This window comes from Corvus kubaryi, unplaced genomic scaffold (assembly GCF_017639235.1).
Source record: "Corvus kubaryi isolate FWS band 111438036 unplaced genomic scaffold, C.kubaryi_AGA036_p1.0 37354, whole genome shotgun sequence".
NCBI classification, from domain to species: Eukaryota; Metazoa; Chordata; class Aves; order Passeriformes; family Corvidae; genus Corvus; species Corvus kubaryi.
The window spans coordinates 7377916-7391526 of record NW_024581116.1 but is presented as its reverse complement, the minus strand read 5'-3'; the positions used below and the strand labels follow the sequence as shown (position 1 = coordinate 7391526).

At 52.5% G+C, this 13611-nt stretch overlaps 1 protein-coding gene across 1 annotated transcript; it reads left to right on the top strand.

Annotated features, from left to right (window-relative positions):
* Window positions 1–25: 25 nt before the first annotated feature.
* GDF7 (growth differentiation factor 7) lies at window positions 26–12195 on the top strand. Its single transcript, XM_042032914.1, has 2 exons — window positions 26–353; window positions 2827–12195. The coding sequence occupies exons 1-2, from the start codon at window positions 26–28 to the stop codon at window positions 3747–3749; spliced, it is 1251 nt and encodes a 416-aa protein (XP_041888848.1). The 3' UTR covers window positions 3750–12195.
* Window positions 12196–13611: the final 1416 nt, after the last annotated feature.

Genomic DNA, 13611 nt, shown 5'->3' with positions numbered 1-13611 from the left:
CCGCGCCGAGCCCCGGGCCGCCGCCATGCGCCTCCCCGCCGCCGCCGCCGCCCTCTGCCTCTGCCTGCTGGGCGCCTGCCGCCTCCGCCGCGGGCTGGAGGCCGCCGCCGTGCGCGGCCCGTCAGCGGCCGCTCCCCAGCGACCCTCGGCAGCCGCGCCTTCCTCCGCCTCCTCCTCCTCCGCCGCCGCCGCCTCCCCCTTCTCCTCCCCGCCGCGGAGGGACGGGGCTCTCCGCAACGGCACGGTGGTGCCGCATCACTACATGGTGGCCCTGTACCAGCGCCTGGCCGCCCGCCGCGCCCCCGGCCGCCGCGCCGACACCGTGACGGGCTTCGCGGAGCGGGCGCGCAGCGGTGAGTGCGGCAAGCGCGTCCCCCCGCGCCGCTCAGCGCAGCGCCCGCGGCCGGGCAGGGGAGCGCGGACCGGCCGCCCCGCCGGGACCCCGCCGTCGGGCGGGAGAGAAGTCGATGCTTGGGCTTGGGAATGGGCTTCGGGATGAGGATGGGGCTTGGGGATGGAATCGTGCATGGATGTGGGGATCGTGCTCCTATGTGGATGTGGGGATGGACACACGGGGTTGTGCATCACTTTGAGCGTGAGTTTGGGGACGTGGTGGCACGCGGAGAGGATGTTCACACGTTGGTCCGAGCACGGGGCCGTGCCTGGGATAGGGCTGTGCGTTGGTTGGGGAATGGGGCTGTGCGTTGGTTTCCGCACGGGGTGGTTGCAGTGATGGAGCTTCACGGGATAGGGGCTGCGCATCCCGGTTTTTTAACGGGAATGAAGCCGTGCGCGAATATGAGCGTGGGAGTGCGGGCGAGTACAGGACTGGGAGTAGGGTTGTGCGTGAGCATATGTTTAGGAGGGTGACGATGGGGACAGCAAACGGTTTGTGCCTGGCACTACTTGCCGACGGACACGAGCGTGGTGCTGAGCGGGGGTCGGGGGTGATGATGGAGTTGCACAGGCAGTCGGGATCAATCAAGGATGACGCTTGGTGCTGGGCGTGCGGTTCGGGACGGGGTGCGAGGTGCAGCCAGCCAGGACGGGGCGGGCGGCGGTGCGGGCGGCTCTCGGGACCTCCCGCCGCCTGATGCGGGGCCGGGGGCTGCGGCGCAGTTTAAGAGCAGCTTCTCCGCACGGCATCCCCGTCCCGCCAGAGCCTTTGCAGCCCGAAAAACTCCGCGGGGCACCGCGATGGGCCGGGCCGGGGAGGGAGCGCAGCCGCGGTGCCCCGGGGGTGCTCGGCCGCCGGCGGCCGCGGCGCTCCGGAGCGGCTCCCGCTAACGCCGCCGGCTGAGCTCGGCATTGCGGTCCCCTTCTCCCTCTTCGTCCTCTTTTGCCCTCTTCATATCTGCGGATCTAATAATGATAATCAAATGCATATAGGCACCTAACGGTATGCTTCCAACAAATACATGTGTATATGTACTTCGCTCCCTGCCGGCTGAGTTCGCTCGGCTGGGGGAAAAAATAATACATTCCCGATCGAATAAAATGAAAACGCAAACTCAAAAGCAGCACCAGCCGCCCCTCGTCGCCGGCTGCCCCGGGGTGGGAGAGTCCCCCAAGCGCCATCCCCAAACCCCATTCCCACACCCAGAAGGGGCCGTATCCTGCCGGCAGCCTTTGCGGGAGGGGGTTTACTGGAAGCTGAAGGGGAAACGTCGAGGGAGCGAGGCGGGACCGGGGGGAGGATGCTCCGGTGGGAGGGTGGGCAGTGCTCGGCTTGGGAGAGCTGGGCGAAAACTGCGCACAGGTCCTGGGAAGTTTCAGCACAAAACGAAACCAGATGAACTCTTCAAAGGGATCTCCTTATCTGCTCTTATCTGCTCCTCACAGGAATTTTAGATCTGCTTTTCAAATAGAAATTATAATAGCTATAATGAATAATTATACTACTATTAATGATAATAATAGCAGCAGCAGCAGCAAATGACGGGGAGAAAACCCGGCGGGCGGTGCAGGCTGCACCCAGCGGCGCTGCCGCGGGGGGTGGGAGGGTGCCGGGCGGGGGTGTCGAGTAGGGCTCTGCCGGCAGCGAGTCGGGGTGCTCCGGGCACAGCAGAGATGTTTGCAGCAGCCCCAGGCCAGGTTTCTCGTTAACGAGGGAGAAAACAAAAAACGACCCTCCCAGAACTGAATTCATCTCTTCTTCCCAGCTCCACCGCCTTCAGTGTTTTTTTTTTTTTTTTAATTCACATTGACTATATTTATTCAGTGTCAGAAACTGCACAAGTCTGTGTCAGGTCTTCAGATCCACCAAAATAGTGACAAACTGAGGCTGGGCTCACTTTCATCCTCTGGGGGTACCTCTATCAGACCTGTGTGCCTGTGCCTATCTGCAAGGGGGAAATGGGATTTTTAACAGCATGTGTATGTGTGTGACACTTGGGGCAGAGAAAATCAGTGACAACCTGCTGATTGGGGATGGTAATGTGCTGCACAGGTTCAGGTGTGGCTTCTGTGCCAAAACAGAATAGCAGTGCATCTGGGGTCACTGGAATACCTGGGAGGAGACAGAGAAGCCTCCTCAGGATGTGGGGAAAGAGTGTTGATGAGAAGCCGCTTGTTTGAATTGATTCCTCCCTCCCTCTGTACCTTCTCCTCCTCATTTGTTTTTGGTGCTCCCAGCCAGAGTGATGCTCATGGATGCAGGACACGAAGACTGTGTCCCTCTGGGATGCTCAGGGAGCTGTGCTGCACAGTGAGCTCTCTCCCATTAGCTCTGCATCCCTTGCACTTCACCATAATGAGAGCTTTGCTTTGGCTTGCTGATATTTTAATTTTTTTTCCTTTCTTTTTCTTCTGTGTTATCTCTTCCAGATGCCTCCCCATCTGCCTTTGAGCAGCGATACCTCTTTGACATCTCCAGCCTGCCTGAGGCAGAGGAGGTGACGGGCGCAGAGCTGCGGATTCTGCGCTCCCTCCCTGAAAACCGGAGCTTGGCCCTGTCCCCCGAAGGCACCTTCCACCACCTCCTCCTTGCCACCTGCCCCAGCCAGGATGGCGAGGAGCCCCGGCTGCTGGACTCCAGGGCTGCAGACATTTTGGACACGGGCTCCTCCAGATGGGAGGTGTTTGATGTCTGGGAGGCCTTGCGAGATCAGAGGCAGAGATCGCTCTCGGGAAAACTGCTGTGCTTCCTGCTGAGGATTGTCTTGGATCAGTCGGGGCAGCTCCTGCCCCCCCGGCAGCTGGGCTTCGGCAAACCCCGGCCACAGCCCCATGAGCGAGCCCTGCTCGTGGCCTTCTCCCACACCCAGAGGAAGGAGAACCTCTTCAAGGAGATCCGGGATAAGATCAAGGCCCTGGGCAGCCCCCCCTTCCTGGAGCCCCCTGATCCCAGCCAGGAGGTGTATGCCAAGAGGAGGAAGAGGAGGACCACCATTGCCGCCCGGTCTGGGGGCAGAGGCCATGGGAAGAAGGCGAAGACCCGCTGCAGCAGGAAGCCCCTGCACGTGAACTTCAAGGAGCTGGGCTGGGATGACTGGATAATCGCCCCCCTGGATTACGAGGCGTATCACTGCGAGGGGGTCTGCGACTTCCCCCTGCGCTCCCACCTGGAGCCCACCAACCACGCCATTATCCAGACCCTGATGAACTCCATGGACCCGGAGTCCACCCCCCCGAGCTGCTGCGTGCCCTCCAAGCTCAGCCCCATCAGCATCCTCTATATAGACTCTGGGAACAATGTGGTTTACAAACAGTATGAGGACATGGTCGTGGAGACATGTGGCTGCAGGTAGCAATTTCTGCAGCTCTCCCTACCCCTCTTGGCCTTGCTCAGCAGCCCTGCCCATTTTATATATAGAAATATAAATATATATATATAAAATATATATATACACACATACACATTTTGGTGTGTGCCTTTCCAAAAGCCGAGCTCAGAGCAGGTGTTCCCTGTCTTCCTTGGGCCACCCTGGCCATGACCCCAAGAGTGGGCCCCTCTGAGACTGTGAGGCTGCCACTATCTCTGTGCCTTGCCTGTTTCCCCCCGGAAAGGGGGGACACACAGCCTGGCAAAGCCCCAAGGGAATGTCTCCTCAGCCTCTGAGTTTTGCCTGATACACTCGGTTTGCCAAAGTGGCGCTGACAACATCTTTCCCAAAGGTTTTGGAAAATGTCTAGCCAAAATTTTCTCATTGGGAGTGACGACCTGGGGAGGTTGAGTGGTGTCTGTGGCAGAGGGATCAGGTCAGCATCGCCCTCTGGCTGTGGCGGTGGGATGGAGGTGAGGTAGGAATGCTCTTTCCTTTGAGTTAGAGGAGTTTTCCTGGCTGCCTTCAAATCTCTGCCCTGAGTTTCCTGGTGGAAAAATAAGGGATCCCTGGGGGAAGGCAGCGAGTGGAGAACTCGTGGCTGGAGTGGGCTGTAATCACTTGGTCCAGGCCTGTTTGCAGTGGGGAGAGGTTTGTGAGCCTGCTGGCAGAGACAGGAAAGAAGGAGAACTGGATGCTAAAAGAGTCAGATCTGAAGCAGAGCTTGTGCTCTCAAAAAGATGGGAGTGGCCCCGGGAGGGGTTAGCTGGAGATGCCTCCACTCCACGTGGCACTGGCCCTGTTGTCTACGTCCTTCAGGAGGTACCAGTTGGTGGGTCCCCTCCCTTTCCTGCACAAAACTCCATTTCCAAGACATACTGGGAACCCGGCATCAGGCCCACAAGTCACACAGCCATCCTGAGCATGTCTGGAGAGAAACAAAGGTCCCAAGTTCCCTAGGGAAGAGCCATTTTGCTCGGGTTCTTCTCTTTCCAAATAATCTCTATAAAAGCACTAGGCTCCACCCTATCTTCCTTTGGCATCGATTTCCCAGGGAACTGCATCCCTCCCTGGAGTGCTGGCTGCTCCCTGCTCCATTAAGGGAGCTGGATCCTCCAGGAACAGACCTTTCCCATGCAGAGGGCCAAGTGCTACCCTCAGGGCCTGCTACATGAAGCAGGGTGCTTTGACATGTGCTGAAAGGGCTGCAGGGTTTTACTAACTCAGGAGCTGAGTATAAATTACACCTTTAAACCAGAGAAGCCCTTCATCCATGCCAGGGTGTGCTTTGGATGCTGGGAAGCATTTCTGCTGCACCTCAGTGGCTTTTGGTACCAAACTTTGGCTTCATGGGTGGGTTGGCTTAGACCAGAGATGTATTTGCACAGATTTTGTGTTTGATGGTTTGTTTTTTTCTTGTGGGCAGGGTGTTGGTGTGTAAACATCAGTGCTTATTGGTGATGGTAGTTTGCTTTTGGAGGAGATAAATCCCTGCTGGAAAACATGGGATTTTTCCTACATTAATCCAGTTATCCTCCATGGCAGGGGTGTTCTGCTGGGAGGGCTGAGCCTGGCCAGGGCAGAGAGGGCATCACCTCGAAGAGCTCTACTGAGATCCAAATGATTTCAATGGTCAGAAAAGCCTTGGTGAGCTCCAACAGCACCTTCCCCCCAAGTGCATCCGTGGGAAGTAAACCGTGCCCGTTGATAACAGGGACAGATCCACTGAGATAACACTCCCAACCTCCCTCCATCCTCGCCCACAGAGCCTGCTCTGCTTCCTCAGGCTGTGGCTGGTGGCAGCTCAGAGGAGCGAGTGTGTTGCCCTTAAGTCTCATGTACCCCCTTGACACCTGCAGAGCTCCTCTGGCTTTACATCCATGTATCCAAAAGGAAAACCTATCTCCCAGCCTCAGCACAAATGTAAATATATGCTAATGATGTACCTGTCCCCAGGGAGATGCTCAGAGATGGAGGTTGAGAGGGGAGAGGAAGGTTGAGGTCCATGCCATGGGTTTTCTCCCTGTCAGCATTTGGGGAGGCCAAGGTTCCTGAGTGGGTGAAGAGGAGTCAGCATGAGGATTTGTGGATTTCCTCTGCCCCTTGGCTTTAGCACAGCTGGTTGAGGAAGGAGGTTGGCACAGCAGTGCTCAAGCTGCCGGATTCCACATCAGTTATAAAGTTATCAAGCTTTGGAAGTACCTAATTTTTCAATTGCCTTTGGTTGTTTGATAGTTTTTCTCACTGCTGAGACAATTTTTTAAAATGTTTTTGTTTCTTTTACCCCCTCCCCTTCCTCCAAATATTTGTGGTGAAGGTTCACGGGCAGTTCAAATCCAGGCAAGATATATATAGCTCCTGGCAGCCCCTGCTGGCTGGTGGCTCTTGTGAGCCTCCACCAAAAAGGTATCCTGAGATCTGCTCCTGTGGGACTGTGTCCAAGGGGACATGACTCTGGTGTGTGTGACTCCCAGTTCTTGTGGTTTTTGTTCAGCCACAGTTGCAGGGAACAGACAGATGTCACCCTCCTCAAGTCCGGAGGTGGTTGATGGAGAGCAGGGTGACAGGTTGGGTCTTGCAATGCTTCACCCCGGTTCTGGGGCAGTGCCCATTGCTGGGGTTCATATCCTGAACCTCACGATGGCTTTGCTGGTCCTGGGGACAAAAGCAGTGGCTCAGTTTCTGCAGTTCTGTAGCCTGGATCATTATAATAACGAGAGGGGAGGATTTGGGGAGATGCAGAGGCTGCTGCTGGCAGCGATGCTGTCCGTGGTTTCACCCATGTGGGAGCCAGACCTGGCTCACCTGGCTGCAGGGAACCTGAACAGGGGTGTTTGGTGGGGGAGCAAACTTCATCCCCCTGAGGGGAGCCCAGCGGTGCTGGGGCCTGTGCCAGGTGCCACCTGTTCCTTTCCTGGGAAAACAACCTCTGGAGGACAACAGGAGGGCAAAGGATGGAGTGGAAGCCTCTTTCTGCTCCTCTAAGGAGTCCTGACTCTAAGGAGTCAGGGGAGGCAGCTCCCTGCCTGGGGCTGCTCCAGAGGGATGTGTATGAGCAGGGCAAGGCTGGAGGAGAGTGGAGCTGGGGCTTTGGTGAGTAACTGTGCTGCTCCCCCTGGGTGAGTGTATCAGCTGCAGGGCTTGGCTGTCACATTGCTCATTGCTCCCAGAGGAGTATTTCCAGAGCAAAGGCCACCACCGCCCCCTTTATGAATCCCTGCATGACAACTGCAAGGGCTGCCTCTCCATCTCCGGGAAGATTTGGAGATTGCACCCAAACAGTGGGATTAGACTTAGGCAACAACCATCAGAGCTGCTGCAAATGTGTAGAGGTTTAGATTAAATATCGGGGGAAGAAAAGTCACAGAAAGAGTTGTAAAGCTGTGCCCAGGGAAGCAGTGGAGTCACCATCCCTGGAAGTGTTCAAAAACCGTGTGGATATGGCCCTTGAGGAGATAGTTTAACGGTGAACATGGTGGTGGTGCAGGGTTGATGCCAGGACTCGATCTTTTCCAGCCTTAATGATTACATGATTCTATGTGGAAGTGGTGGGTGTGAAAGCCTTTCTGGGGCAGGGAGCTTCCTTCAGCTGAGTTGTTGCAGCCCTGCACTGCTCGGGGACAACACAGGGATGTGTCTGTAGAGGGCATGGAGCAGTGAGTCCTGCCTTTGCAGAAGGGTTGGTGGGGCACTGGCTGCAGGATGGTGGTAGCCCAGCCCAGCCCCCATCCCTGGAGCTGCTCCTCCGCAGAGCATCACCCTCTAATGCCAAAGGAAGGGTACAGAAAAAATGTATTTCTGATCAGTTGCCTCTTGCCTGAGCTGATTTTTGGGCACGTGTAAACTTTATAAATAAGAGACTAGAGGCTGAACATGGACAAATATTAATTCAGCAGACTCAGAGTGATTTTAATGGATAATTATAGGTTCTCAATCTGCAGTATTTATACAACCTTTCCAGTTAAAAAAAAACCCAAACAGTTTCCATGCAGTGCATATTCTCCTGGAGGATTTGTTTGACCTTAAGCACCATTTTTATCTGCAGGATATAATTACAGTGAAACTAGAAATATTAAGCATTTTAAACGAACTATGTATCCCTGCTTAACTGGCTCCCTCCTCTCTGACATGGGAATGTAATTGCTCAGGAGTAGGGAAACTTGCAAAATGATCCCATTTGACTTGGAAGCACTGGGGCTGGGATTTGGGGAAGCCTGCCCAGTTGTGACAGGGACTGGTGTGTGTGCCTTGTCTGGGGGCTCCTTGAGCTGGCACCCGAGCCAGTACCTGCAGGAACAGTCAGAAGCAAAATGACTTTATGCCCTGTTTAACCCTGGTGTCCAGGGGTGCTTCTGGCCTAGAAATATTTCCCAAGAATCACAGATTTTTTTTTTTTTTAAGCAATAATTGCTTTTTAATTCTCTTAAAATAGGGGGCTTGTCTAACCATGTGTGGCCCCCTCCCCCCTTTTTTTTCTTTTTTTACATCATACTTCAAATCCAGTGATAGGAGGGAAATCTCTCTGGTAGAGAGAAGGGTTCATGTGGAAAAGGGCTGATGTAGCTTCATCCTGGCACAGCTGCATTGCTCCCAGTGGCCTCACTTCTGATCAGCACTGGCAGATGGAGCCACATCCTCTTTGCCTGTTGACTGATGGTTGGCATATCCATAAGGAAAAGGCTGCAAAGGCACCAATTCTGATTAAAAGCAAACCCCAAGCCTTGAGCCTTCTGCTCAGGTTTGAGGGCCAGTGACTCCTGTGTGTGTTTGCACCCTGTGGGTTTCAACTCAGTGCTTGGCTGTGCAGCTCTCGCCGGGCAGTGCTGCAGTGATTTATCCCTCACACTCCCCTTGCAAAGCAAGCAGCTCCTTTTACAGTTTTAAGCTCTTATCCCACACACCTGAAAGAGGGATTTAGGGACAGTCACCTGTGCTGGCCCCCAGGGAACAGCAGATACATACACTCACCCTGCTGTTGGCAGGGAAGAGACAAGGGAGGCTGGGGCATCACTTAGGACCCTCTGGGAATGCAGGTTCCGGGGGCTTCAGCTGGGCAAACGGAGCAGAGCATCTTGGATGCTGATGGGATGCCGTGGCTGAACAGGAGTTTTGTGGTGAGCTTCTTGTCATGATTGTATCAATAGCAGCATTTACATTTACATCAAAACCCACAGGACTCATTTAATGTGGCAGATACATCATAAATACCAGCCCAGCTCATACTTGTGTTGGATGAAAAGTGGTGGGAAATGTCACGGTTTCCTGCTGAGCATGGAGCGAGTTGTGAAATCCAAGTGCCTTCTCTTTTGTCTGTGCTGGGGCAGCAGGGCCTTGTGCCAGGGAGAAAAAAACTCCATGGGGCAATGGCAACAAGAGCCTGGGTACTGCACAGAGGCTGTCACCTGAAACAGGGCTGTGAGCCACTGTGTTTGAAAGACGATCAGAACAAAGGGCTATCACTTGGACCCTGGCTGGGCAGTTCCATCAAATCACTTGCTGTGTCCCCTGTCCTGGGTGCAGCTGGAGTTGTGGTGTGAGTTTTTCTCTCTTCCCATCATGCTCTGTGGAGGTGAGTGGATGGGAAAACCTGTGTGGGAAAAAGCAAGGTCTTTGAGAGCAGTGTGATTCTTTTCTTAAGTCCTCATGACCAGCAGATCATGTGTGTTCCACTGGCCTCAGAGAAGCTCCCTTGGCATCAGGGATCACTTATGGTGGGGCCAGAATGGAGATGCTGGGTGGCAGGAGCAGAGTGTAGTGGTGTCCCCACTGTGGGAGTGTCCTCCATGAAAACACAATGAGGAAAGGAGTTGGGGAGTACCCGTTCTGTGGGTTGGGTGTGTCACAGGAGCCTGTGACTTTGTGTGGTAGGGGCAGAGTTTTTCTGTCTTTCCTATCTACCAATTAATGGCTGGTAAAAGAGTGAGATGTTCCACCAGGCTGGTGTGTGTGACACCTTCCATTTTGTCATAGCTGGGTTATGTCTTCCGAGGTAAAACCAGCTGCATTCAGTCCTTTAAAGCTCTTTGTTCCCAGTACAACATGTTGTGAGGTACATAGAAGTGCAAAGATGTCTCTGGAAATCACTTATGTCTTATCAGCCAGTGATCTGGGCCTTCAGAAAATGACAAAAATTTGGAATTCATGCTGGTGTAACCCACTGACCAAGGAGCCCACCCTACATCTTAAAGGATGTTTTGCATCTTTGCACCTTGAGACACAAATAGCCCTATGGCTGCTTTTCCCTTTTACTGGCAGCAGTACCCAAACAACCGCTGGATTTTCCATGTTGGAGAGGAGCCTGATGTATGTGGTGGTGGGAAGGAGCACTGGCAGGCTGACGGATGCAGTGGGTTTGACTCTTGCTGAATGGATGGGCTAGGGTAGGAAGCTTGGGCTGTGCAGCATTTTCACAGAGCTGGTACTGAAAAATCTTAAACCAAAGCTTGATCCATTCCCATCCATTCCATGGATGAAACCAGAACTCCACACGTTTTCAATGGTTTTTCAGCAGGTTTTACTCTCTATTTTTCTGTCATCACCACTTAATTGTTCAGTTGAACATTTTGCGAGCTCATTTTTCTGCTTTGATACTTGTGCTCATGCTTTGGATTTTCAGGACGGGGAGTGTGGAGACTTGGCTGTGGTGTTTGGTGGGGGAAGGAGGGTGAGGAAGGGATGGCTGGGCCTCAGCAGCAGGAGGACGTGGTGCAGTCTGTGCCTTTGGGCAGGGGACGTTGAGGGGACAGGTCTGGCAGGATTGAAGCTGGTGGGAGGAGGGGACCTGCTCACAATGGGTCACACACTCAAGTGATTCTCTGATGGAAGGTGGGAGTGTTTCTGATGGAAGGTGGGGGTGTTTGGGTATCCCCTCCCCTTCTCTTTGCCACAGTGTCAACCTGTGCTGGTGCCACCCTGGTGTCCGTCATTGGAGGAATGAGACCCAGAGGCTGGGCCAAGCCTGGCCTCCCTGGGAGCTGTGGCATTTGCCTTGGTCCCAATTTTTGGGGAGATGGTAGCCTTCTCTGTGGTGTTTCATTTATATCCTCCATCCTGCCTTGGTGAAGACAGGGAAGGAGAACAGTAGGGAATAAACAGGAGGCAAAATTTAGGGCTGCTTTGCTCTCAAGCTGGTCGTCCCAGGGAGCTGTGTGTCAGGAACTGCTGAGCACCAAGGGGCTCACAGGAGCTCAGCCAGCAGCAGCAGTGTGAAATAGCACCCACAGGCCAGGACAAGGGACGGTCACACATGGAGGGCCCAGGAAAAGGGATGGTCACACAGAGAGGGGCCAGGCTTTGGTCCTTGAAGGTGCCAGAGTTAAGTGGGTGTGTAGGAAGTGATCAGCTGGGGATGGGGCATTTTGTAGGAGCAGCTCATCCTCTCTTTGCCCAGGGAGGGGGTGATCATCCTGCTTACACTCATCCCACCTGCTGTGAGTGATTAACCTTTTAAAGAAGGGTCTGAGTTCCTGAGGTGCTCAATGTCCAGAGCTCCCACACGCTTCGGCTGAAGCCACATTTGTGCAGTGCCTTTGGAAATGGAGCTCTCACAGCCGGAGGACTCGGGCTGTGCCCACCTGGAGTCACGAGTCCTGTCTTGCTCTGCAGTTCCCACTGGAAAAGCTGGTGGAGATGCTGCTCAAAGGAAATGGACACCTGTCTGTGCAGCACAGACCCGCTCTGCTCCTGGTGCTCCCTGTCTCGGATGAAGCAGGGAGCAATGTTGATCCGGTTTGCTCAGTCCCTTCGTATCCCATCACTGCGCGCTGTTTCCGGAGCCTCAACACTTCCCGGAGTTCCCTTGACAAAATGAGCCTCTCTGCTGGTCAGTCATGGTTTTATTTATATGTTCTTTTCTTTGATTAGAAAGGAAAATGTCAGAAAATGAGAAAGTTTCCAATAACTGTATCTGTAGTAGCTACAATTTTTGAAGCAATACTCATATCCCTGTGTGTGCCTCTGAACTATCCATGTATTTGTTCAGCTTTTTCAGGTCTGGGTGTGTGAAATATCTCTAAAGAAGATAGCTCTGTACGTGATGGTGTAAATGCATTGTTTGTATGTATCTAAAGTTTAAATAGATTGTACATATGGGATTGTAAATGAACTGTAAACAGCAATCTATATTTTCTTGAATATATTATATAGCAGTATATATTTGTTAAATAAATATTCTTGTATACTCTTCAATAACCTTTTTAATATTTTGTACAGATAAGTTTATTAAATATTTTATTGATAAATAGACCTCTGCAAGATTTTCTTTTGATGACTTGTGCCTGTGTCCTGAAACCAGATGTCAGAGCAGCCTTTGTAAACCACCTTTATTCCCTGGGCTACCTAAGGTGTTAAACCAAAAATGAAATACCCATTCATTTTAAACTGCCTTCCAGGGCAGCCACAGGTATTTTCCAATAAATAAATTCACACAACAGTGAGTGTTTGTGATGGATTTATCATCAAAATGCACATACTTTTTCTTCCCTGTGTTTCTGACTAGTGTTCACCTGCTGTGATGAGTAGCTACCCAGCTCCAGCCAGCCAAACAGGATTCTCTCCGTTGACTCCATCAACCTGGACAACAGAAAGGCTCCATGGAGACCTCAGTATGGCCTTCAGTGCTTAAAGGGGGGCTTATGAAAAAGAGGAAGAGTGACTTTTTACACAGGCAGATAGTGATAGAACAAGGGGGAACGGTTTTAAACTAAAAGAGGAGAGATCTAGACTGGATATTAAGAGGAAATACTTTCCTGTCAGGGTGGTGAGGCTCTGGCACAGGTTGCCCAGAGAAGCTGTGGGTGCCCCATCCCTGGAAGTGTCCAAGGACAGACTGGAGATGGAGAGTGAGGTGCTTTAGCATGTGCTCCTGCAATGGACATCACCCACGTGCCTTGAAGGCAGAGTGAAGGTAATAAGGATTATGATTCTCTCTGCTATCTCCCTAAGCACACAGTACTGTGAACATGCAGGTGTGAAGTAAGGCACATTTGGAGGCATGGAGGAAGTCCTCAAGGCAATCAGGTATGTGGTTTAGACATAGCAGAGCAAATTCAGCTTTCAAGACTCAGAAGAAACGTGGAGAACTGAAAAGAGAGGTTTCCCTGAAGGACTTAGAAATTAATTATTAAAATCCTTGTATTTTCTAGGCTGTCCCTTCCTCTTAAGCACACATGGAAACACATGGCTCAGTTGGAGTAAGGCATGGTCATTTCTATTCCCAGTGGCATATGGAGCGACAGACCAAGCAGGACCCACTTTTTGGTCAGTGTCCTGCATCCCCACATGCCCATTTTATGGTCACACTGGCTAAGGGGATCTCTTGGTAAACGTTCTCTGGGGAGGGAGGCAGGATGGCATTTGCCCCCTTGCCCCCTGGCCCACTCTGTGAGCAGCTTTACAGGAATGTGCCATCTTAACAAAGTATTTTCAACAGGACATTGAAGGGTGAGAGCAAATGGTTATTCACAGGCATCCCACCATGTCTTCACTGAAACCAGTAGGAGTGGTGGGGTTTATGTTCAGTGGACACGGGTTTTTACTCCACAGCACTTCAGACTACTCATGTGATTGACAACATATGCTAGTCAGTTTATAACTGAGGAGAAGTCAAAGGCACAGCAAGGACAGAGGAGATGTCCAAGGTCACACATGAATACAATGGAAGAAAATGCAGAGCATTAGTAAAAGAGGACATAGTCTGAACTGGGACTGGATCACTCTGGATGCTTAAAATCCTGTGGGATTATTTTGTGGGTGAAAATACAAGTTCTTTCCTGTTACTTCCAAAGGGAGCCGGAGGAAGGGCAACCCGGTGTGCCACGACCTTCCTAGAAAGAGTGTCCTGCAAGAA